Consider the following 27,264-nt stretch of genomic DNA (forward strand, 5'->3'; position numbering starts at 1 on the left):
CAGGGTACGCAGTTGGGCCAGAGGAAATATATATTAATATTTCTGTTGAATAAAACTATAGAAAATATTTCTGTTGAAAAATATAGTTTAAAAATAGTATGTTAAGTTTTTTTTAAAGAAAGGAATGTCTTATTGAAAACTTTATATGCAGACTGCAGGACACACAATATGAAACAGAGAAGAGCAAAATGTGGTCTTCTAAATGTTGCTAAACTACATCTCCTAGCATATGTGGATATTGGAGCACCTGGGAGTTATAGTTCAGAATATCTCAAAGACCACATGCAGCACACCCATGACTACAGAAAGACTAGAAAGCAAATTTCAAAGATTTTCTGGACTGAAACAGAAAAAGTGCTATTTGAACTGAAGCTACATTTAGAATTAATTTCGGATATATTATTACAGTGATCCCCAATCTTTGCAGCTTGGTGGCCTGGCTGGGTGGGGAGAGGGGAATTGGGGCGCATGAGCGTCGGGCTGGCGTGCATAAGCTTGACTTATGCAAGCAGTGCACCAACACACACGAGCTGGCCCACCAGTCACGCAAGTTGAGCTAGCTATAGTGACCAGATTTTAACATTGGTAAAGTGGGACACCATTGACGGGGGGGGGGGTGGCGGCGCGGGGGGGGTTTTCTAATTTTTTTACTACCGGTTCTGTGGGTGTGGCTTGTCTGGTGGGTGTGGCTTGGTGGTCATGTGACTGGGTGGGTGTGACCAACTTGATGTCACTCACGTCAAAGGTTAGGGTGCCTGGCCTCTCCTCGCCTCAAAGGTCTCAATGAGATACAATTTCCCTGTCTATTTATTTACTACTACTGAACATCCAAAATATACTATTTAAATTAATCATATTACATAGTACTGAGTGTGTATGGGCACACAACTTTAAACTGGAGGACTATTAAAAAAACAAGCAGTGACCTTCCTTGATGTGAAGCAAAGGTGATCTGTGCATGTTCAGGAGCTGCATATCCTCCTTCTTGAATACCTTCCATCAAAATATCTTCAGAGATCATATCAAATCTCTTACACAGCATTTTCAATTAATTACAATACAGTGATTCTACCTATCTCATATGGTGTATTGCAGTTACTATCAGGAGTAATTACAATACACTATATTAAAGGAGGGGTGGTAGAAACATTAGGATGAATTTATACAGATAGCATAAAGGTGTGGGGCGAGGAGGAAATACTGCCGTATGGAGTATTTGGCAAAAGTGTATAAAATGGAGGTCTGTGGGATTATCGTATCTGCTAAATTTAGAAAAATTCCGAAATTTACTAAACTGGAATTGATGCAAAAAGCCAATGCTTAAAATGAATGAAACCAGGAGTTTACTGCGCCAGTCCTTCCACAAAAATCCAAACCTAATTACTCCATCTTTACTTCATCTCAGCAACCGGAACGAGTGTGGTGCTGCTGCTGCTGCTGCGGCTGCTGTTTAATCATTCCAAAACTGACCAAGTAATTCCCGAGCCAAGTTCTACTTTTAAGTTCAAACTTGGGCGGAAAAGGGGCATTACAAGTTACCGTAGTGAAGGTAGGGTTTTTCATGTACAGAAATACATTTTGCATTTAATGGGCGCCCTTATCCCCCACCCATCCCCACTCCCCCCGCAGTCAGGAAAAGAAAGGGAACCGAATTTTGCAAGCAAAACAGGCATTCTTTTCTCCGCTTTCTTCTATTCGGTGTAACGGGGCACTTATGACAAACATCACCCGCCACAAGGGGAGGAAATCCAAACCAGACCCTTTTTTTTTTTTTTGCTGGCACGAACCCCAGTGGCTCTTCTTCCAAAGCCTACCTTGCCGGATTTTGCTGCAGCACCAACTTCCAGAGGTTCAAGCGCTAGGGAATACCCGCGCAACCAAGGTGAAGCCAATGGGCAAAGGGTGGAGACAGCGCGCTTGGCCGTGACTGACTATTGCCCCAGCGACAGAGCGCTCCTTTCCACGCCTGACCACTCGGCTCGCGGCTCCCAGAGAGGAAGTTAACACTGAGCGGAGAATACGGGCTGCCGATGGGGTGGGAGGGGTGGGTGCTCGAAGATGACTGGGTGGGCAGAGATAAAACAACAGGTGTTTCCTAGAATGTCCTTGAAGAAACTTTTTGCCCTCCCCTGTTTTGCTTTGCCTCTCTTCTCTTTGCTTTAACAAGATTTGATCTCTCGAAGAGAGAAGTTCCGTTTGATCACAGTCAAGACCTTTCTTTCCCAGCCTAAAGACAAGGCACCCTTAAATGCACCCTCACTCAATCGGGACTTTTTTAGAACGCCACGGGACGCGGGACAAATTTCTAAAAAGCGGGACTGTCCCGCCAAAAGCGGGACATTTGGTTACTATAAGCTACGCGCACATGCTCCAGCCAGCCACTCATGCGGCCCAATTCCAAATAGGAATTATTAGAAGGAAGTTTTCTCAATAAGCTTTTGTAAATTTTATTATATAGTGGACATTAATCCCTCCAATATATATAACTATGAACATTTATAAACTGGCTGTCTTGTACCAAACTCAGCTCACAACCAATATGTAATAAAGCAAAGAATTCTCAACAGCATTAGAACTATTTTTTTAAAAAAAAGTTTTGAAAAATGTATTATATATTTAGAGGAAGAGAAAAGAGATACAAATAATTCTTTTTCATTCAATTTGTAACTTTATGAGAAAATAAGTAATGGGCAGATTATTGAATAAAGCAACATAGTTGTTAGAAATACTGAAATAATCTCATATATATCTAAAAGGTTACCAGAGAAAAAGCTAGAAAAAAGAAAATCAAATCCTTAATAAAAATTTACATTTGTATTTCTTTTTTTTAATGATTTACTTTTTTTGGTAAAATAACAACTAACACTTTTGACGGGTAATTTTAAGGGACTGAGTTCCCCTAATAAATGGATAATGGACTTTTGCAATATAATTAAAGAAAGAAAAAGTCAGCAGATATTTTATAAAGAAAAAATTATTAGGCGTGTCTCCTGAAAATTGAATGCAACTTTGCCCCTTTGTATTGAAGAAAAAATGTAATTTTTTTGAAATAAATATGTTCCTTTATATTTCCAGAATGTATATTTATAAGTATATTCTTTTTTTTAAAAAAGTAGATTGCTAATCACTTGGCCAATAAAAAATATTCTATTCTATTCTATTCTATGATCCTAATAAAAACAATTTTTTTTAACAAAATAATAGATAACAGAATCCAAAATGATAGTGAACACTATCCTGTTTTCCCATTCGGGTGGGACATATGAAGGATTATTCAATGAAGCAGCAAACACACCAAAAATGTTTTTAAATGCTCCGAGTCCCATATTCTTCAGACGCCCATTCGCCAAAAATTGTATCTAATAATTCATTTTCTAGAATAAATACAGTATTATTGTTACCTTATGCTTTAGAATAGGGTTAGGGTTAGGAATTGGTAAGAAGAATACAGGAAATACCTGATGCAATAGGAAAGTCCCATGGCAAGGCATTCCTCCACGATGATCCACAACGGCTGGGATATAGCTAGAAAACATCATTTTATTGAGACTGAATAAACAGCATCTTCTCTGACCTTGTGCTTTCAAGATATTTTTGGAGTTCCCTAGCATTACACCCCAATCAGATATCCATATCCATGCTGGCTAGAGCAATGTTTCTCAATCTTGGCAACTTTTAGTATGCATTGAGTGGGGAATTATAGAAGTAGCCAAGATTGAGAATCACTGGCCTAGAATGATGAGAATTGTACTATAGTAAAGCTTTACAAAATGTATGTTTTTATTAATCTCCATTTATATTGCACCGAGTAAACAAGAATTCATCAGTATTAATTTGCTCACCTTTACTGGACCTTATTTTTACAACTTCATGTTACAATTCTTTCTGTATGATTTTAAAAATACGTGCTTTGCACTGCTCAACCCTTTGATATTAAGTTATAAGATATTTCACAGTGTTCTGCTTTGTGACAAGAATTGTTCAGATATGCTTAAGACACTGAAAAGTACACATTGTGAAAATTCAATGTAATTTTTAAAAAACTCTTCATAGCTCCAAGATGTATAAAAGAAAAGTGGTTTGTTTCCATAGAAACCAATTCTGAGAAAAGAAGTTTAGCAGAATGAAATACTACAAAATTCTGCATCAGGTCATTAATAGCCATGTAGAAAAGGGAAAGTTCGAGCTCCAACTTCCAACATTTTTATAGCACTATAATTGGAGATTAAACATGTATAGTAATGTATCTTCTTGCATCTCTGTTAGGATGATAACAGGAGCCCTGCCCTTCCTCGATTCTAGGTCAATTCACTACCTCTGATGATAATACTTTGTTCTGTATCATAAATTTTTCAATCTCATTAGACTTTACCATCACTCTTAACTTGCTTTGTGGACAATTAGAGTTAGGATAAGAATCTTTTCCATTCAGAGTCTCATACGGTCATTATCTGCATTTGTACAATAGGAAGTGTTTACTTATTCCTGTCTGAAACAATATTGGAAACTCACCATATACAATATTGAATCAGTGGTCTGACTCAATATAAAGTCCTAAGCAGATGCATTGAACCAATCCAATTCAGATTTCAAAAAAGTTGAATCTGTCCTATAAATACTTGTATTACATTTAAAGTTTGGCAATTATTTTTTCCAGTAAATATACTAAAACAGAATGAACATTTTCAGCTGTGTAATTCACTTGGTTAATCATGGATCGTAAATTAGTTAGCAAAATGTAATTGCTCATAAGTATATAAAGCAACTTACTCGCCATTAGCTTCCAGCTCACAGATCTCAAAGAAGACCATGAGATCATACTTGCATTGACATGGGCCAATACTGGGTCTTGTCATGGCACTCAATTTTGTTGCAGGCACTGCAAAAATTATAATAAAATGGAATAATTGGTCAAGTATAAAGGTTGAGAAACTCTATTATCTCATACTGCAGCTGGGTTTCTGCATCATGCCTAAAGAGCTATGTTGAAAGATAAATGGCTGGTACTAGAAGGCCTTTGGGCATAAATGCACAGAAGCAAGACAGATGAAGCTGTGAGTCTATGCACAATTTCTCACAAGAACCAGATATAAAAAAAATTCATATGAGAGATACAAGGCACACAAAGAAAGGGATAACATGTTGCATCTAATGCCATTAAGAGCATCAAACAAAAATAACAGAATAAGAATAACAGAATAAGCATCATATATTGTGGTTCTTACTTGATGTGACTATATAAGCAGTTATTAAGCATTTTGAGGAACTTTTCTGTAATGGTTGTCTAAAAATTATTCCAATTATTCTTCAAACATTGAGATATCCCAAGGAGATCATCTATACTCTAGAAATCGGAACTGTTTAAATAAGAGAAACCTCATTGTTCTGTGTCCCTCACCAATGACATTTTTTTATTTATTCAGTTGCTATCCTATCTTTCCAACCAGGCAAGTGTTCAATTCAAGGGAGAAGAAGTTGGTTAAAAGCTGAAAATTGGGTTATACTGAAGTTTTACCATTTAGACCAGGGGTCCCAAACCCCCAGGCTGTGGCCCACTACCGGGCCATGGCCTATTTGCAACCAGACCACGCAAGTGGCAGGCCAGCACGCACACGTAGCTTGAATTACATGAGCAGTGGGTCAATATCCATGCACGCACGCACGCAGCTCAATTTGCACAAGTTGAGCTCTGTGTGCATGCGCATGTGCACTGGCCTGCAGCTTGTGGAAGTTGAGCTGCATGTGCACGTGCCAGCCCACCACTCACATGGCTTGGTTCCTCTCTCCCCGTCCACCAGGCTGCCAAGCAACAAAGGTTGGGGACCGCTGATTTAGATGTATGTTTGGGAAAGAGCTACCAGAGATGACACACAGATAATTCTTTTCTACATCTATTCCTTATGAAAATTTGGGCAAGATGTCTGCTATTTCAATTCACCATCAACTGAACTCAACACAATACTAATTTTTACAAAGATTTGGGATAGTTTTTCCAAATAACAGTTATTAATCACTAATATTTTTTGTTCTAAATGTATAAAAATTCTGAAATTTTTATTAATGCTCATGTTAAAACAAATAATCCTTTCTCTCTTACCTGGTTTTGATAATGGCATAACACGAGGAAAATGGCGGCGAGATGGTCTTAGGGGGCTATAAAAAAGGCATAAGTAATTAAAATGAATGCTATAAAAATGAACTGTAATCAATCAGGGCAGACCTATTGGATAGATCTTAAAAATTTTCAAAAAAGTATTTCTGCTTGGTCAAATACTGGAAACTGAACATACAATGTAATACAGCATCACAATTTTTATTTGTGTAAGAATTTGAAATAACAACGATTCAGTGTTTATATCTGGTAATCCTGTTGCTCAGTTGACTAGCCAGGTTGATTTACCTAAATGTAATACAGTAGTGTTGTGTCCAGGTAACCTTCCTTCCCTTCCCTACCGGTTCGGAAGTGCGCATGCGCCATCATAAAGTCCGATTTTTTACCCTCTGCGCATGCACAGAAGTTCAAAAATGGGTTACTTTCTGGTTAAAACCAGAAAGTAACAACATCCAGGTAATGGGCGGAGCCTCATGCTGCTGCCGCTACCCATTCACTGAACCACGCGCCGCCACCATTACCGATTTGCATGAGCTGGACAGAACCGGCAGGATTTCACCACTGGTTGTGCTCTTTATATGATTCCTCAAACATACTAGGACGTTTTATTTGTTTTGTAATGGCACAGACTGCACTGTAGCAGCTTTGCAAAAGTTAAACTGTTGCTGAAAATCAGGCAAACATCTCAGTGCTTCGTCAGGCAAGTTCCACTTCTTATAAAGAAGCAGATCAGCCAAAGGTAGTGAAAGATCATGAATGATAATTTACCTGAGTACATCCTTGCAGAGAGGGGGGAAAGGATACTGCTGATAATGGCCAAACACCTCAAAGACAATTGGCTGGCTTTTAATGTATTCAATAAAGGATTTAGTGACCTCAACAGCAATCTGTAAGACAGAAAAGAAAAGGATAAAAATGCTTATTTTATATAACAAGATATTCAACTTAAAATGGCCAAATTATTAAGGTGGGTAAAACTTGCTGGAAGATCTAAAACTTTCATTCACTGAAGCTAAAAAAAAGGGCAAAACTTAAAACTTCAATGTTAATATATGTTAATATATCTCATTATCTTCATTGATTTTCTGGCAATCTAGGCCTTTATTCCTTCATCAGCGGTCTTTCCAGAAATGAAATCAACAAAGCAAGGCATAAAATGTCACTAATTATGTCAAGGACATAATTGTACAAAATAAATTAAATTCTTCCCTTTCTTGGTCATCTAGAAACAAAATATTGTTGTCTTAAAACTAGCAATATAAACCTCTAGTACTGTAATATACATAGAAATCATTAAAACCAGTGTTAGCCAGTAAGCAGAAAGCTGGATTTAATTTCCTGTCGTTCTTTAAAAGCACAATTTTAAAGGAGAAGTAATGCAAAATATGCAAAATTAACAACATGAAGCAGAAAATTACACTAACATTCTGAACATGATAAAAGCCAAGAGGTGGGCCTCGACCAGTGTTCTTCAAGGGCTCAGTAGAGAAGGCTTCATCATGGCGGTGAATAAAGCTGTGAAAAAAGAGCTTCTATTACTATGCTTGAATACATTCATTTCAAAAGCATATACATACACAGGGGGTGTGTATGCAAATGTCTGCATTCGTTCATTCAAATTGTAAACCAAGTTCAACTGCAGTCTGTTGGTCATCACCAGGCCTCCTATATGGTGTGCTCTACCCTTTGTTAGAATTTTTCAGTTCAGAAACTGAAAAATCAGAAGCACGACAATACATGGAAAGATTAGGAAGATAATACTTTTTCCTCTCATCTTGTAGGGTTCTTCTGTATTTCCATAGTCTCTCATGAGAGTAATTGATATCTTCAGTCTATTAAGCTTCATTCCTGTATTTATTCTCAGTAAGAACCTTTTAAATGCACTTATGCTCTAGCCTCCATCCCTCAAATTTTTAATGTTAAAATCATTTTGATTCATTCTCCATGTGAAAAGAATGGATCAATGACAAAGTATGATCGCAGTCTTCTAAATTTATCTAAACTGCATAAATAGCAAATGGTGGAATGTAATTATATCTCACTTAAATTGGCAGAAGATGTCCGCATATTCTGCTGAGATGCTGGAGGCCTGTAGAACAGTAACTCTGAAAGTGAAAATGCTGCCCAATTTCAAGTGCTCCAAAACTGCCTCAAAAGGTCCATCAACTGTGGATTTCTCGGAACTCTCCAGGAGAATATCTTCTGGAGTGGCTAAGAAAACATAATAGCAATTGTAAACACTTTCTTCTCAAATATAAAGTTTCAGATTTTATCTATCTATGTTTCACACGTACAACAAAGAAGAAAATCATCTATCCATATTTGAGGAAAAATTTCATCAAAGAAAGTTATAACAATCAATTTGCCATTTACCAGAAATTGAGAGAACGATACAGTATAGCTGATAATATGGTCTATAAACCACTCATCAGAAAGCAACTAACTGTGGCTGAAGTTTCTGATCAGTCTTCATGGACAGTCTCATGTAAAGCACTTTGCAGTAATCTAAACATAGAACATTGCCTCTTTTGTGGAAGCTTAAACTTTCTCCCTCATCTTAATTTAGCTGTGTTCCCATTTAATTCATTTCCATTGTGTGTTTAACATTTTAAAATACTGACATTTTGCGCAATATGTAAAGCTTTTTCACTTTTCAGACTGGTCTTTCGACTGCATCAGCACCATACAAATATATCCAGCAATGTAGCATTTTACATTTTCCTTATAAGAAGGCCCAATGTGATTTTATTGCTGTGTACAAGTTTGCTCCCCCACCCCAAAACAGGAAGGTTTTTTACCTGCACAAGTGTTGTTGTTGACTTCGTCTGCCGATGGCCCTATATCAGTAATTTGTCCCTGTCCTTCTACTATGCGCAGCTCCTCTTGTGATGTTCCAGAGCGAGACATTCCCACTGCAGGACAGGATTCAGACTGGAACTACAAAGAAAAGCATCAATATTATTGTCTGGCAATAAAATTTCTCTCTTCTTTTTAAACAATTGCATCACAACAATATATGGCAAAGCTCAAAACGAAAACAGGCAGAGGCTAAAAAAGAAAAGAAGGACATGCAAAGACTGTTGCATTTACATTTATTATTCATTTTATTGATATCCTATTTTCTTCTTCAAGGAGTTTATGGTGGTCAACATGAGTCAATAAAAATGTTGTATGCTTTTGAATAGTATCCATAAAATGAAATATAAACTCATCCGTTCAAACACCAGACCAATGAAATCTAGAACCTGAAAGTTGTTAATGTCTGTTTTCAGTTAACTTAGAAACTGGAAAAATCTGTTTAGGTTTTTATCTCAGTGCATGTAAAGAAATGTAAACACAGAACTGCTGCTGAGGAAGTTTTAAAAGTACATATTCCAGACATCTGGCAAGAGTATTAGGTTGTGATATAGCCCATCTTTCAAAAGTCCTGTGTGTTTAAAATCTATATAAGAAAACTATTAATAACTGATTAGGTATGACACAAGTATCTTCATGAAATCAACCCCACTGAAATAATTCTCATATAGTCCTGTTTTTTACAGCATACCTTCTCAAAGTGCTGATCATCAAAGGAAATTTTAGCCGTTCCTGACTGCCGCACTCCTGAGCCATAATCTGGTGCTTCTTCATCAGCTGGAAACAGGATTATGGCAAGATAATATAGTAAGTAAACAAAAGTTTATTTATTTAAGTTGTATAGCCACCCATCTTAGAGTCTACATGCAGTGAGCAATAATCACAGTTTATATTTTGCAATAGGCTGGAAGCCACAGTAGTTCCCTAAACAATTTTATTTTATATTCAAATACCTCAGAAGGAGGCAAGATCAGTTCATGGTTTTTATTCAAAGAATTGATAAAAACACTGACTGGTATTTGATGAAACAAATATTTTTAAAAATGGTTCTGATTAATTAATTATCTAAATCAGTGTTTTTCAAATTTGGCAACTTAAAGATGTGTGGACATCTTCCAGAATTGGAAGATGCATCTTGAATCATCCAAATATTCTTATTAGGCTTCAAGAACCATGGAATTGTGCATCTGTCCATAATAGGTTTAAAATATAAATGTTTGATTAAGTTACTTAAAATACAAATGTTTCATTAAACTGTTTATAAAAGGTAAATCTAAAATCTGTAGCTGATATACTGGAAAAGGAATATGTGAGTAAATTCAATAACTATAGTAATATCAAAGATGAGCTTTCATAAAATGACTCCCATCAACTGAGAAACTTAAACTGCAGAAGAATATGAATAATGTGGATTTAAATTAGAACACAGATGTAGCGAAGTGAAAAAACATACAATACAATGCCTCTACCATAGTATCATTAGGAGAAATAAAGAAACCATATAAAATGAAATTATAAAAATAGGTTCTTGTACTATCCTCATATACACATTGACCTGTCCATTTGAAAAATTGCATATGTAACAGTACTAACGTTGGGGTCTATTCCATTCCCATTCTTCATGGAGTTCTATCACACATTTTTTCCATGACAACCATAATACCATCAGAATAGTCCACAGAAATCTAGTTTGCAATACTAATCTTTGTCCTAAATGGGACTGCCATTTGCCACCTTCTCTGCCTGTTTCCCACAAGCGAAATCAATAGAGAAACTGACAGGAAAGGTTGCAAGTCACTTTGGGTAAGTCCCCCCTAGCCTTCCTGTGCCTGCACCATGCTGGACCATCCACCCCCGACCTTCCTGAACTTGCACCGCACTTTCAACTTCCTGTGCTCATGCCACACCTGTACTGGTCCTTCCAAGTGTTTCCTCACCCTTCTCTCTCTCATGCACAGCCTGCTTTGGGCCTCCCAGGACCTTATCCATTCTCTCTCTGGCGCCCCTGTGCTACTTACCCATGATTCCCACTACTTCCCACTTAACAACCCACATGTCTTGCGGTTATGGTGTTAAATGGGGCTGACAGGATTATTGTTGCTAAGTGATGTGGTCATGTGATTAGAAAGGGTCATTACCCTTTCTAATCACATTTCTTAGCAATAGCAACCTTGGACCCAATTGCCGTTGTAACCTGAAGACTACTTTGGAAAAAGATCACAGCAGCCTAAAGTTTGTTCTTGAAACCCATACCTCCACGTAAATTCATGTGACCTTAAACAGCATCATGCAGACATAATAAGGGAGGAAAAGTATAACACTGTGTTATACATGATATAATTATACATGATATAATTTTATATAGGCCTATTCGTCCCTTGTCATTCATCACTTCATTAGCCCTTTGAGATAGGCCAGACTAGGAAACCAAAATTATGAATGCTAATGCTAAATTGATTATTGGGCAGTGATGGTGAACCTTTTGGCACTGAGTGCCAAAAAGGGAGTGCACGCGCGCATCTGGGCCGCAACCCAGAAGAGGAGCTGCCCAGGATGCATGAGCGCGCCCGAAAATGAACTTCCAGTTTCAGCTACTGAACTTCTGGTTTCAGCCAGCTACTCCTCCGGATTTCTGGCGTGCATGCACACGCAATGATCAGCTGGCTGGCGCGCATGCTCATGCAGGAAAACAGAAGACCAGCTCTTCTAATATCCTGCACTGCCGCATGCAAAAAGGCCAGCTGATTGTCACACTTGCATGCACACCAGAAACCCAAAAGAGGAATGGGCAATGCCACGCCTGCCAAGCAACATGGCTCCCCATGTCACTTCGGGCACACATGCCATAGGTTCACCATCATGGTTATAGGGTCATGATAATAGAGCCCACAAATCTGAAAGCACCTCCCCATTATCTGCAAGAACACTAGGGAGGCACAAATCCGAGACATTTATCTCTAATTAAATTTCTGCTCTGGACTCAGGTTTATTTTATCTGACCAATGTCTTGGTTGTGGCTCCTGCTCTTCAAGGTCATTCTCACAGCCCATTACATCCTGTAGTTCTAGGTGTTATTTTTAGAGTTCCATCTTCAGAAGCTGCCAAGCAACCCAAGGAGAATCCTTCAATCAACCATCAGAAAAAGGCCATTTGGGAGAGGGCCATTCATCCAGCACCTTCGTTGTGTTTGTATTTCTAGAGTAAATTAGGTATGTGGCTGAAGAGTCAACCAAATGATTGAGGAGTTCCCCAAATGTCAACTGATGACATGGGATAACACTATAGTTATTGTTTAAGCTCTGGAATCCTAAATCTAAGCCTGACCTCTTTCACAAGAAATGGAGGTTAATCCCTCAGCATCAATATAATTAAGGGGGGATCTATTATCAGCCCAGCAAAATAGCACACTAATGTGAGCAATCCATATTTTATGGAAAATGTAGGGCACTCTACTCTGCCTCATTTAGAAGACTGTCTGGATGTCGAAAGTTGATGGTGTCCCCGTCCCCCGCTTTCATACAACATAGCTGAGCAGAAGAAAGTAATTTTTTCACCCAATATACTTCCTGTATTCATATTAGTGTTAAAATTGCCCATGAAGATTACCAGATGTCTGGCAGAAAGAGGATATTCCTATTTTTTTCTTCATGTCCTGCATCCAGCAGGCAGAATTAAATGAAATATTGCCCAACTTTTTTTAAAAATAATTTTATTAATATTACAGTTGAAAAAGTCAAAACTAATACAAACTACAAAATATATTGTATACATAAAATATAGAAAGTTCAGGAAAAAAGAAAAATGGGGGAAAGGGAGAAAAAGAATAAAGAAGTAAGTTTCTCCATCACAAGATCAAGCAATTTTAGTAAAATATCACTATCTCTTGGTAAGACAACAAATACACTCTTCTTTTCTTTATTCATCTCATAACTTTTACCAAAATATCAAGGCCTTGTCATTCATTCTTTGTCATCAAAAGTCCATTAAAGGCTATCAGAAATAAAAACATCCAGTCTGGCAGGAGAAAGGGATGAGTGCAAAACTAATTCTAGAGTCACTGTGCAACCGTAAAAGATCCAAAATCAGTCCTTCCTGAATTCCTTGGTCCCTTCTCTAATTGTTCCCAAGGGAGAGATGCCAGACTGGGAATATTCCTGTTTTATAGGCAGAACATAATAAATAGTTAGCTTGAACTCTGTACATGCAGGTTGTTTGTGCCTGACAATAACTATTTTACCCTTGATTAAATAAGCTGACTCTGTATCCCTTTTCCTCGCTTAAAACAATGTCAGGTTTTAATTTCTTAAAATAATGTCCTTGAGCTTGTTTTCTTTTGATCTTCTCTTTATCTTATCTTTTAACACTTAAAAGCTTTAACAGATCTTTTATAAATCCAGAAAAAAAGAATTATCCAAATTACTCTCCATAAAAGTATTTTATTGTTGTTTAAATATTTTGTTCCATTTTGAATTAATGTGTCTGCGTGTTCTTCGGTAAGTAATCTTTAGTTTCCTCTGGTTTCCACTAATGCCCAACATTTAAAGTTCCTTCTTATCATGTTACCATTCCAGCAAACTAAAACAGTCAGAGTTTCCCAAAGGAAGGATCATTATATTTAATTACAAATTCTAATTTCAAAATCATCTGGACCCTAAATTTGCTTTTAACTTTCCAAAATAATCACTTTGAACTTTGTTTTGTTTTTTATTCTAAAACAGTATTAGTTTTCTAAATCCTTAAACTTATATGTTAAATTTCTTCTGCAAAGGAGAAGGAAACTCATCCATTGAATTCAATAATTCTTGTCATTTCAAATGTTCTTAATATTTCAAAACAAGTAAAAATATTTCCAAAGGTAATTAAGAGATGTTTGGTTGAACTTTTTGCCTATAAAAAAGTCTTTGTTTTAACTGTAACACAGTTACAGATGGAAGTTCTATTCCCAGCTGTTTAACTAGAAGTCAATCATAAAAACTTCTGTCCTACAATCTACTCATAAGATTGAATCTACTCAATCTACTCAATTTACAATGAATGGAGCACAAGGGGTTATCTCACAGTTTCTTCTTGCTCCAGAGAACTTCACCGGTCTGCATACTGCATCCAGTTGTAATGTCCACCGTGGATGCCATTTAAAAAAGACATCAAACTTGCCATAAATCGTCATCAAGAGCTTCGTACATTGTTTGGCCTTTTAAATATTAACAAACTCTTCTAGATCAAGTTTTCTCCCAGCAGTGCAGCACTTCCATAAGTAGTAATTACAAGTTAACATGCTCCATTCTATGATCTTAATTAATTGATTAGTAACCTCTCTCTCTCATCTCCTTGTGCTGCTGGCTGAAATTGACAAGAACTTAATCAGTTACACACTGAAGGCTTTTGCCCGGCAATTGGTTCTAGCATAGTTTCTGCAATTGAAAAACCAGTCTTTCTGATGTTGGAAAAAGTAATTTCAAATACATATAGGCCTAAGTACCTTTTTTTTTTTTTTGCAGTTTTTCACTGAATTTTTTGTCAGGATGCCAAGAAAGTCAAACAATGTGTCTTCCTTTTCCTACCATTTGCCCTTCTTTCCAAATGTCCTGTCTTCCTTTGCCTGTTCAGATATCTGGTAATCCTATCTTCTTTGCTTCAATATTGCCTAAGGTTAGCATGTTCATACATTACAATAGCTTCTTAACTGAAATACGTTCTTATAAATCAGTTGAAATACTTTAACTTTTGCTCTCCGGGATTCCTAGCAGTAATGTTAAAGCATTCTCCCCTTTACTGCACCCTAGTTGTTCATTTTAACAGTTGGAGTAAGAGATGGGATATAAATCAAAAATATAAGAGGATCTTTCCCCACAGATATTATTTTTTTAAAAGTTGCTCACCATAAGAAGGACCAGAACCTCCTTCATTATGTTTATCCACCTCTTACCTGAAATGGCCTGAACTGCTACCCGCAGGAATCCTTTAACTTCCCCCTTCTCGCTGACAATGGCAACACGATGGACCAAAGGTACAGGGTATAGCAAGTTGCTGAGATACACAAATGCTCTGGAAGGAAAAGTAACATAGGACAGCGGTCACTGCGTCCCACGTATGAACTTCTCCAAACATACTCCATAGCCGATGGTAGCTGGGACCACAGTTCACCGCTCACATCACAATATGGTGCTGCAAAGCAAAACTAAAGAAAAGCAGCCATGGCCAGCCGGACAGAGAGGGGGGTTCAGCGTGCTTAAAACAGAGCTCCTGTACTGAGCATGAAGCGAAAATGTAGTGAGTTAGTGAGCGCTAGCATAGCGTACCTCTGGTTCTGTCATCTCTTATGACCGAAGGGAAGGGAAAGGGATGGTGCTGATGCAAGAAGGAAAACTAGAACAAGGACCTGTGGCCGGAGAGACTAGGCAACTAGTACCCTGGTGCTGTAATTCGTCCAAGGTCCTGCTGCTGAATAACAATGGGTTCAAGGGACAGAAAAGAGAGAAGGCAGATGGGATTAGATTGAAGGAACAAAAAGCAGAAACAATTGGGGGGTGGGGGAGGAAAGTAAGGAGATTGGGAAGAAGAGGAAGTCCCTTCTAAAGAGGAACACTTTTTTCAGAATTTTGAGAGGGACATAATACATTCAATTTCAAGCCTGTTTCCAATGATTTCTTATCATTTCAAACTGACAGAATTAATTAGTCAACTAATGTGAAGAAGCATTTCTATAAAGACAATTATATGTTCTAGCTAGATTTGTGCAACTCATTGATGGGTAGAGAATGGAGGGATTCCTTGCAATATAGTCAGGAGTAAAATTACTAAATTAGGGGTCTCCAACCATGGCAACTTTAAGACTTGTGAACTCTGGGAGTTGAAGTCCACAAGTCTTAAAAGTTGCCATGGTTGGAGACGACCCCTGTACTAAAAGGTATCTATCATGGAAAGCTTAGCTGACATTCATGGAAAGCTTAGATGACATTCCCACGTGGAACTAGGTAAGAACTTCACTGTCTTCTTAAGCATGAGATCAACAACAGCTGATTCTGTCTAAATCTGATTTCGGTGTCACCTGTAACAGTAACACTATTTATCCCAGACTCCATATTCTTGTTGTAATTAGAGTATGCTGGTGAGTTTACATATTATTTATTTTTTGGAATATATTTCCTTGATGACTGCATGTGGATGACTTGCATGTGGAAACAGATATTGATGGATTCCATTTATTTATATTACCATTATACTTCAGCAACCCATTATAGATTTGAAGCATTATCCCTTATGGAGCATATAGACATCAATAGAATTCTATCATAGCCGCTTCTGTATCAAATTGCATAGTGTAGCAAGTTAGGACAAGCCACTTGGCAACAGATTACATGACAGTAAGCCATAAAAGCTAGACTTCAGAAAAATATGAAAATTTAGATGTGTATGTATTTCTGTGCCATCTATAAATATTGCTAAGGATGGGACGTGAAAAAGGAATCAAATACACATTGCAATCAGAATAGGGTTTTGCACTAAAGTTATAGGATATTTCATGTATGAAAATGGCCTAAAACCTCTGCTTAAAATTCATTAGAATTATTTTGAAATAGAAAAACTATGCATTAGATCCATATTGAGCTGTTCAGCTATTTTCAGTTGGTGTCATACCATCTCACACAGAAACAAAAGCGAGCATTTGTCATACTGATGGATTGTTTATTTTATGCTTTCTGTCCCAGATTTTTTTCCTTAACGTATTGAAATCTCCATGTTCTATTTTATCACATTCTCACTACTGGTTATAATTATGGAGATCAGGAAGTATAAATGCACATAGTGGATAAATGAATAAAAGTGGGAAATTAGGGTTCTATAATATAATCAACAAGCATTATATAGATGTAAGATATGGTGACTGTGTCCTATCCAGGACAGGATTGTAGAACTGGGATCATTTACATCGATTATACCAACCTGAGTTCCTGTAATATTACTTTTTGTTATTTTAACTATTTCCTTCCTAGAAATGAATAGGAAGCAACTAATTAAAACCTGGTAGCTAGAACAGTATTAAAATGGGTAATACATTCTTCTGTACGAGATGAAACATTTCTTCACAAACATTACATCTTATCTATGGTATACAACAGGCATTCTAGAATCATTATAGGCCAATATAAAATATCTCATAGAAATTTTGTTCTACCTGATGGTAAAACTATGCTTTTTAGCTATCCTGTTCTCCTGGCACAATTCTGAACTGAGTGGCTAAGTTATTCATATATGGCTAATACATATCAAGCTAAGTTTAACATATAAATTATTTTGCTCAACATGTTTTGATTGCTGTGACAATGCACCTATGCTTACACATGAGGTGATGTTTTTCTCTAGATCTGTAAAAATCTGATTTTACAAATTCAATACATGTCAATGAGACCTGAAATCATGATTTTCCTCTCCTATTTCTCCAATCTTCAGGTGACTCCTTACTATTCTGAAAAGTTTCCATTCAAATGTTTAATTTTATATTAAAATTAAAAAAATTAACCAACAAAAGCTGATGGTTGGAAGGATTATGACAAATAGCACGGTGTCTGCTTCATAAGAAGAAAATATCACTATAGATCATAAAGAATTATCAACGGATCCAGGGATTTATCTCCATTTTTATATTGGATCTATTCTGATATTGGATGATTTGACACTGGATAGATCATCCATTGCAGTACCATTGTGAAGCAGGCCAGAAATAATGAATGATAATTAAGCATTTCACAGGCTGAAATTGCCTCTTCCATACACTTGTTCAAAAGGAAGGAAAGAAAATAAGGAGATGGAGAGGTTGAGGAGAGGAATCAGCAAGAAGAGGAAAAAAGGAAAGAAGACAAAGAAGAAGGTGGTGGAAGAGGGTTGAATAAAGGAAGGCAGAAAAGAGATTGTGTGTCATTAAAGGAACAGAGTCGCTAACCACAAGATTGGTGAGGTGCAAAGATGGCATGCTCAGACCAAAGAAAAGCCTTTCAAAAGAAGACAAAAGTGAAATAACCATCCCCCCCAATTTTGCTTAAGCTTTGGAGATAGAGCCAGCAGCTAAAAATAAATAAATAAGGAAAAATAAATAAAAATCAAAGACAAAAAATCCAATCAAAGCACACTTCACGAGAAATGTGAACGGCACAGCTGCTGCGTGGGAGGAGTCAATTTTGACTGACTCAAAAGACCCCCAAGAACAGTTCACAGGATTGGGGGAAGAGGGTATTCCCTCATTGAACTATTTGGTCATTTGGCCTGTTTGTTGATTTAAAATCTCAAATCCCCCAAGAGGAGAAAAAAAAAGGGAAGAAGCCAGCTCTTTCGGTCTGAGACTGCAGGACTCTTCCCCCTTATCCCTCTCTGCCTTTTGTAAGCCTCTTTGCTCCCTCGCTTGCTCCCATTTTCCTAAATGCTACTTAACAGAGAGAAAACTAGAAGTCAGGATTTCCTGCCTAAACTAGGATGGCCGGATGCAAGACGTCAAAACTCCCAAAGATTGCTGCAGCTATAACAAGCCACGATGATATAGATGCATCATGACATCATCATGAAGATGACATAATTATCTAATGACTATCTTCATGATGTCTTATATAAGAGGAAAAGTCACATCATTTGTTTGATGATGTCATGATGCATGTGTTTGGCCCCACTAGCCTATAATGACAATAGTTACACAGAAAAAGGATTTTTGATGACTGACATTTTCTCTGCTTATAAGCTTACAATTACACAGCAGCTCTATACTTTTTCAGATTTAATCACTTGCTCTGAATACCAAAGGAAAAAACCCTTATACAGTAGTCCTCGACTTATGACCATAATTGAGCTCAAAATTTTTGTTGCTAAGCGAGACATTTGCCCCCATTTTATGAACTTTCTTGCCACAGTCGTTAAGCAAATCACTGCAGTTGTTAAGTTACTAACAGAGTTGTAAAGTACATCTGGCTTCTCCATTGACTTTGCTTGTCAGAAGGTTGCAAAACATGACCTTGGGATACTGCAACCATCATAAATAAAACCATTTGCCAAGCGCTCAAATTTTGATCACATGACTATGGGGATCCTGCAATGGTCATAAGTCACTTTTTTCAGTGTTGTTGTGACTTCAGCCACTAAAAAATAAGTCGAGGACTATCTGTACTATTCCCAGATTCCCAATGAGTTCAATTATCACCTAAGTCATCCTTCTACACACTTATGCCAGTAGCCCTGTGAAGGGCAGTGTTTAGCTGTTGTCTAATGAGACAAAAATAATTTGTTTGGGCTGTGGAAATTGATAAAGATATTGCAAAAACCTCAGCCAATATTTTGGCAGACAGTAAGACTGGATTCATATATTGTATTACATCACTTTGTTTGTTTTTCATGGTTCTTGAATAAACTGCAATGGAAAGCTTAATAAAGCACATTATAGCATGGCCCAATAAGTGAATCCTGTTGAGGATTGATTTCTAGGATTATACTTCCTTGGTGATTCAGATTATGCATTAGTTATTAAAATAATACCATTTTTTCTGTTTTTCCAAGCAAAGAAGATGCCATAGGTCCACTGTTGGGGTATAGAGAAATAAATGATACATGTATTATGACATCATCACACAAATGATGTAACTTGCAAACCTGCATTAGCCATTATTACATAATTGTGACATTTGGGTTATGATGTTACAATCATGTGCCACCATTTTGTCATCATTGAGGCTTGTTATAATTATACAGAATTGGAGAATATTGGAGGATTTATAGTAACCAGAGTCAATTTTATTGTCCTAAAGCAAAAAGGACAAAGTTTTTCAGTATGTACGGTATATGAAAATAGTAACTGACCCAGTTTGCTTTCTAAAAATAAGTGTTTCTGCTAACTGCAATGTGACAGGAATTCTCCTTTAGCATTCTAAGTTTTTAAATCCCAGATAGTTGTTAATCATGTTCTGCTCAGTAGCCCTTTATTTCAGAGTTACCTGTTAATATCTATCCCAATTCAATGGATAACTATATTAAATCTATGATCCTAATTTTCTGTGGCTATCCTACCATGTGTAAATTAATATAAATTTTAAAATACTATCAACCAGCTTAATTAAGAAAAAACAAAGAATCTTCTTTCAGTGCTAGTTCTTAGGAAATTATGCTCAATTCTGAGACTGTGAGACTACAACTGTGGGTTCTGTAGGATATGGCAATATAATGCACACACACAGACTCCCTTTAGAAATGTACAATGCCAAAGTGTTGGTGTTGCCATCAGGGTTTATCACATCCATTTACAGATGCTTTGCCTTTTATCTTGTATTATTTCACTCTGTAGTTGGGCTTCCTTTCTACTACTCATCCCCTTGGGGAGGGGTGGGGGAGGGGTTTTTCCTCTGAAATGTCTTTTGGGGGGGCCCCCAGCCTGTGGGCTTGACATGGGAAAGCAGGTCTCTTATGCGAAAGAGCTAGTTCCTTCCCAGCATGCTCTCCTAAGACCTCACCAACCTTCCTACTAAACTGAACAGGGGGGAGCGGTCGTAAAATGGATCCTGGCCATCATACAGCGGGTACTCCGGAAAGATGTCTTCCTCCAGGTCCTCCTCCTCCTCCTCCTTCCCCACGTGCTGCTCGTCAGCAGGCTCGGTGATGTCGGAGTCAGGGTTCGAGAAGGTGGGGGAGGGGGTGAGATCAGCCATGCGCTCGCTCATGCATGTGTTGAAAATAGGAGAGCTGTTGCAGCCAGAGATATCTGAACTAAGGTTAGTACAACAAGATAGAAGACAGGTTAACACCAGCTATTCTAACATACGCACACGTGTACACACACACACGCACACAGAAAAAGAGAGAGAGAGAGAGAGAGAGAAAGACTAGGATTGCTTTGTCCCTTTAAAATCAAGCAGCAGAATTAATAAGGAAGGAGATTAAAAAAGAAACTTCCCAGTTCAAACACATCTAACAAAAGAGCCACAAATGCCATCAGCTGAAAATTGATGCCTGGGATGAAAAATTCCTGGTGTCCATTTCATCAAATTGAGATTCTGGTAAGGGGAAGATGTCTGTTATGAATCCTCCCAAATGACTGGATTATTTCTTTAATACATTGTTGATTTGTAAAAATTCTATAGCTAAACCCTTTCTACCTGGACTCCAACCAACTCTCAACTGATGGTATGACATTTTTTCTCTAATAGTTGCATGTGAAGCACATGAGAACACACAATATATACTAGGCAGTATATAGGCAGATATCACACTCCATACATCAAACACACACACCTACACACAAAGGTACAAAATTCTGTAAAAGAGTTTCTGAGCTACCCTTCACGCTACAATGTTTTTGCTTGGTTTTGGTTGCTACTATTGTCATCTAGAAGCATCATCATGGTAATAAGGTAATGAAATGGTTGTCATATTCCCATCACATCTAATTGTGACAGTTTTCATAATTCAGAAATCATAATCAACAAGCAGGAAGTTATAATGGTGGGCTACAACGTAGCTTGCATGAGCTAAACTAAACAGAATTGGCAAGTGAGGTGGGCATTATGCTGGATCACAGAGAGTACAGACCATAATCAACTTGCTGCAGAAAGTTTCAGATCTCAGTACTCTGGACACCATGCATTTGGACATTAGGCATGGTTTTATGAAAAATGTATATGGTGCAAGTATATGCGCAGATCATATTTAAAAGGCTCTGCATCAAATGAATGGACAATCTACTCCAACACGGAATGGTGATGTTGACCTGATTTCCTAACAAGTGTGAGATGTAATCTTAACCCAAACCACCCCAACAAAGCTGTTGAAGTGATGTCCCGGTGTTTGGAGGCCGTGCGGGTCTGGTTGGGGAAGAACAGGCTCCGACTCAACCCATCCAAGACCGAATGGCTGTGGATGCCGGCATCCCGGTATAATCAGCTGATTCCATCGCTGACTGTGGGGGGCGAGTCATTGGCCCCCACAGAGAGGGTCCGCAATCTGGGTGTCCTTCTGGATGCACGGCTGTCGTTAGAAGAGCATATGACGGCTGTCGCCAGAGGAGCTTTCTATCAGGTACGCCTGATACGCCAGTTGCGTCCCTTCTTAGACCGGGATTCCCTATGCACAATCACTCACGCCCTCGTCACTTCCCGCCTGGACTACTGCAACACTCTCTACATGGGGCTCCCCTTGAAGAGCACCCGGAGGCTCCAACTGGTTCAGAATGCGGCCGCACGGGTGATAGAGGGAGCAACTCGTGGCTCCCATGTAACAGCTCTCCTGCGTAGGCTGCACTGGCTTCCGGTGGTCTTCTAGGTGCAATTCAAGGTGTTGGTTACCACCTTTAAAGCGCTCCATGGCATAGGACCGGGTTATTTACGGGACCGCCTGCTGCTACCGGTGACCTCCCATCGACCAGTGCGCTCCCATAGGGAGGGTCTCCTCAGGGTGCCGTTGGTCAGACAATGTCGGCTGGCGACCCCCAGGGGGAGGGCCTTCTCTGTGGGGGCTCCAACCCTCTGGAACGAGCTACCACCAGGGATCCGCCACTCCCTGATCTCCGGACTTTCGACATGAGCTGAAAACGTTTCTGTTCCATCGCGCAGGACTGGCCTAATGGTTTTAAATGGGATTTTTATTGGATTTTATACTTCTAGCAAAATTTGAATTTTTGTCTTTTAAATTTGTTTTTAATTTTTGTATCCGTTGTTTTACTTTGGCTGTAAACTGCCCTGAGTCCTTTGGGAGAAGGGTGGTATAGAAATTAAAATAATAAATAAAATAAATAAATAAACATCTTGATCTAAAATGTAATACAATCATTTATTCCATAGTGGAAGAAGAGCTTGTGTTACATATCATTTATTTTGGCTAGCTATGGATTGGGTTTTTTCTCCTTTGGAACTCATTGATTTTGCTTTATATTTTTTGACAAAGAAGACCAAAACTCTCACCTGCCAACCAGCCTGAACCAAGGAAAGCGATCGTAAAAGGGGTCTCCGCCTGTCACCACGTTATCACAGTCTTCTATAACACTAGAGGGTACTTCAGCTGCCCGATCATACATCTCCCGCATCAAGTCCAACCTCTGCCTGCAATGTCAGAAAAAAATGATTTTCTATCAAAACAGTAGTTGAGAAACTATTGCCCAACCAGTTTACATGTGCATGCCACTATCTTACTTGATAAACCATATTTTTTGGAGTATAAGACACACCTTAGTTTTTGGGGAGGAAAATAAGAAAAAAGCTGATTGGCAGGTGGATCGGTCTCCTGGAATACCCCCAATCAGCTGTTCCCAGAGGTAAATTTTAGTAACAGGTTCCTTGGTTGTGAGCTCTGTGCCTTGCTTTTTTTTTTCCTGCCTCTGAAACTGTTTCAGAAAAAACTTTTTTCTGCCTCTGAAAGCCTCCGAAACAGAACTTCAGAAAAAAAGCCTCTGAAACTCTGTTTGGGAGCTTTTTTTCTGAAGCTCTGTTTCAAGCTTTTTTTCTAAGCTCTGTGAAGCTCCATTTGGGGCTTTTTTTCTGAAGCTCCATTTCTGATGCTTTTTTTCAGCCTCTGAAACCTCCGTTTGAGAAGCTGGGCAGGGCTACATTCAGAGTATAAGACGCACCCAGATTTTCACCCTCTTTTTTGGGGGAAAAAGGGCGCCTTATACTCAGAAAAATACGGTAGTAAGAATTTGGTATAGAAACCTGTTCTGCTTACTGACACGTATTAAATGAGCATATTCTTGAGTCAGGTAAATAAAAATATTTTCAAGGAGTGGAAAAAAATTGGAGAAAGAATTGGACCTATACCCATGCATCAGCATGCTCAGAATTAATAGATATACTTGGCTGTTCTGGTGCTTATGTTAAAAAAGCTTCCCTTGCATTGACAGAAGACTGAATTTACAAGAATGGCCATTTTTATTAGTTTGGACTAAGATGTTAGATTGCTGTCAGATTTGATGTATATATTACTGTTCTTATATACTGTATGCAAAAATAAAAAAGCTCCAAAGTTCTGAGGATCTCTGAATTTATAATAAGAGAGTATATTTGCAGATTTGAAGACTGTAGCCATTGCAGTCATAGCAGGTTCAAGTCCCACCAAGCCCAAGGTTGACTCAGCCTTCCATCCTTTATAAGGTAGGTAAAATGAGGACCCAAATTGTTGGGGGGGCAATAAGTTGACTTTGTATATAGTATACAAATGGATGAAGACTATTGCCTGACATAGTGTAAGCCGCCCTGAGTCTTCGGAGAAGGGCGGGATATAAATGCAAATAAAATTAAAAAAAAATAAAAAAAATAAAAAATAAATAAATACTTACATCATATATATATAATAGTGAGGACTAATGGCCATCCATCACTGTTTCCAAACCATCATTATTTTGGCTTGCATAGAAATCAGATTTCAACCCATGTGATGAACCTGTCAAGATCTGGATTGAAATAGCTTGTTCAATCTGTCTTTGGCAAAAGGAGCCCTTGTGGCACAGTGGTTAGAATGCAGGCTAACTCTGCCCACAGCCTGGAGTTCAATCCTGAGGGGTCTCAAAGTTGACTCAGTCTTCCATCCTTCTGAGGTCAGTAAAACAAGGACCCATATTGGGGGCAATATGCTAACATTGTAACCTGCCCAGAGAGTGCTGTAAAGCATCATGAGGCTCTATATAAGTCTAAGTGCTATTGCTGTAAGTAAAAAGGAACATGTAAGATATTCACCACAGATCAAATAGCATCATGAATTAACATGGCCATTTTGCACCAACGACTGGTTAATTCTGCAAACTTATATATTATATAATATAATTCTGTTTACCCCATTCAGCCCTCTTAACCCAAATCACAGTCCACTGAAAGGGTTGTTTTAACAGGGAGTCACATGATTTAACATGGCAATTTAACACATGTTCCTTTCACTTTAAAACTCTGTCGTATTTTAAAATAAGTTAATTCATTATGCTTCCAGATAAGAATACCATGGCATTTTTTCCCTATATGATTAAAAATTACCTCCTTTAGCCAGCTAGTAGCCACTTTGGCTTTAAAAGTTTACACCTACCTGAGTTTCTCCAGAGTCCAATAATGGGTTGCTCCATTTTTCTGGTCCTGCACCTCTACTGCCACAATGGTCCTTGGGAAAGGACGTTTCTCCCGGTCTTTGGCAGCATCTGGAGGAAGAAGGTCTGGAGGCAGAGGTGAGTATAAGGTGTCTGTGAGGAGTACAAACTGAAACTGAACCTGGAAGTGAATTATAAACGTTGCTGGTTAGTATTATTACAAAGTCACCCACATATGTTTAAATTCTTTATTTTACAGAAAAGATGGGAATTTAGCAAAAGGTTTTGGGGGGCCTTTCCCATTATTGAAGACCTATCACCTAATGTTACTAGGTAATGGGGTCAGAAGAATCCATCCCTTGAACCAGATTTGTTTTCCAAACTATTTTGTAACACCCACTTAAGATGAAGGAAGGAAGGAAGGAAGGAAGGAAGGAAGGAAGGAAGGAAGGAAGGAAGGAAGGAAGGAAGGAAGGAAAGAAAGAAGGAAGGACATATTTGTTTTCTAAGACAAGAACTGTTTACCTTTTTCTTCAGTTCCACACTGATCGCATTGGCCTCCTTCAAGAAAATGGCATTGCCCCACAGCAGGTCTCGAAGAGATGTAAACTGATACCATTTCCACTTCCTAAAGGCCCAGAGTGCCAACTCAAACTCTCGCTCTGTCCACTGAACTGATGAGATAAACAAAATGAAATACCTCTGTAAGGTCACCTACTTATTTTCAAGTATTGCCTGATCAAGTATGCCTAAGTTGCCTGATCTTGCTCATGAGATAATATGAAAAGCATATATACTTCATAGTTCAATTTCACAAGATGATACATGTGGGGAGCCCTTCTCTTGTAAAAGTATGCAGAATCAGAAGAAAATCTGTCATAAGACACCTGCACAAAATGAATAAAACAGGATATGGCAATGATAGTTAGCTTCCATTTTAAATATATATTTTCCATCCAATAAAATCGCCAACATGATCACCAAAGTCCAATGACTGATATGGCACAAGAAGCAGAAGATTTAATAAAACCCCAATATATCTAACTATAATCAAAGCTGAAAAGATAGATAAAGAAAAGATAGCTGAAAAGAAATGATTTATGTAATTTGAACCCAAAATTTTCTAGGATTGTAAGAATGTAATTGTCAGAATGTAGATGATGATTCTTGAGTTACAAAGCTATATAAATAAAATTATCCCATTTCAATCCATGATTCAGGTTAACAAAGAAATCTAGAGATAACTCACTAATAAAGCAGAAGCTAGACATTTCTTCTCTATTGCTCCTCTGAAGAGTCTACGACTGCCTATCCATTTACTGGGGCATTTTTAGAACAACAGAATTGGAAGGGACCTTGGAGGTCTTCTAGTCCAACCCCCTGATTAGGCAGGAAACCCTACACCACTTCAGACAATGGTTATCCAATATTTTCTTTAAAACCTCCAGTGTTGGATCATTCACAATTTCTGGAGGCAAGTTGTTCCACTGATTAATTGTTCTGACTGTCAGAAAATTTCTCCTTAGTTCTAAATTGCTAAACTCCTTGATTAGTTTCCACCCATTCTTCTTGTCCATTTGTAGTTGAATACAATATTGTAGATTCCTTGGTGCTCTCTGAACTTGGTTATTTGGTTACAGACAATTAATCACTCAAGTAGGGTAACATCATCAGCACTAGTCAATGTGGAGGTTTGTTCTCATATACACATATAGTAGTTTCTCTGCCACTATAGGTGGGGGGTGTGGTTTTCTCCTTGGTAGTTCTTAATTAGACTATTATTTAATGCTTGATTTTTCTTCCTGTATTATTCCTTGCTTATCTGGTTGTTGGTTGTTGGAGGGAATATATTCTGGTCTTTTTGTTCCCTTCTTAGCTTTTTGTGGCCAACACTGATGATGTTATCTAGCCAGGTAATTAAAAGTCTGCAAGGAAACAACAGCTCAAAGAATACCAAAGACTCCACAGTTCAATCCTGAGCTACATGTTTTCTCTTCTATTGAATACAATATTGTTTTATGAAAAGCAACCCTATAGCAGTTTATTTATTTCCTAGACGCTCACCTTCATCCTCAGGCTCCTCCTCTTCCTCATTAGCTTCAGTGTAGTATCTTGAGTCCATTTGCTTTTGTAAAGCCTCTAATTTACTCTCGTAATCCTAAAATGACAAGAAGAAAACAGCCAAGAGATAATTGTTTTGTGACACTTCCAGTGAGATATGGCATCCCTGAAGAAGCAGGGATGAAATTACAGTAGAAATCAACGCCCA

General features: G+C 38.1%; 1 protein-coding gene across 1 annotated transcript in view; it reads right to left on the reverse strand.

Moving 5' to 3' along the window:
* Positions 1-27,264, reverse strand: part of KIF1A (kinesin family member 1A) — a 109,367-nt gene that overhangs the window by 20,721 nt on the left and 61,382 nt on the right. Inside the window, exons 22-35 of the mRNA XM_058187548.1 lie at positions 27,060-27,153; positions 25,521-25,669; positions 24,998-25,176; positions 22,894-23,031; positions 20,456-20,704; positions 14,895-15,013; positions 9,660-9,745; positions 8,911-9,049; positions 8,155-8,323; positions 7,537-7,627; positions 6,881-6,999; positions 6,098-6,153; positions 4,771-4,879; positions 3,459-3,525 (exon numbers count right to left, since the gene is read on the reverse strand). Coding sequence (XP_058043531.1) covers positions 3,459-3,525; positions 4,771-4,879; positions 6,098-6,153; positions 6,881-6,999; positions 7,537-7,627; positions 8,155-8,323; positions 8,911-9,049; positions 9,660-9,745; positions 14,895-15,013; positions 20,456-20,704; positions 22,894-23,031; positions 24,998-25,176; positions 25,521-25,669; positions 27,060-27,153 — 1,764 coding nt within the window. The remainder of the gene's footprint in view (positions 1-3,458; positions 3,526-4,770; positions 4,880-6,097; positions 6,154-6,880; positions 7,000-7,536; positions 7,628-8,154; positions 8,324-8,910; positions 9,050-9,659; positions 9,746-14,894; positions 15,014-20,455; positions 20,705-22,893; positions 23,032-24,997; positions 25,177-25,520; positions 25,670-27,059; positions 27,154-27,264) is intronic.

The sequence above is a fragment of the Ahaetulla prasina genome, chromosome 6 (genome assembly GCF_028640845.1).
Source record: "Ahaetulla prasina isolate Xishuangbanna chromosome 6, ASM2864084v1, whole genome shotgun sequence".
Lineage (NCBI taxonomy): Eukaryota > Metazoa > Chordata > Lepidosauria > Squamata > Colubridae > Ahaetulla > Ahaetulla prasina.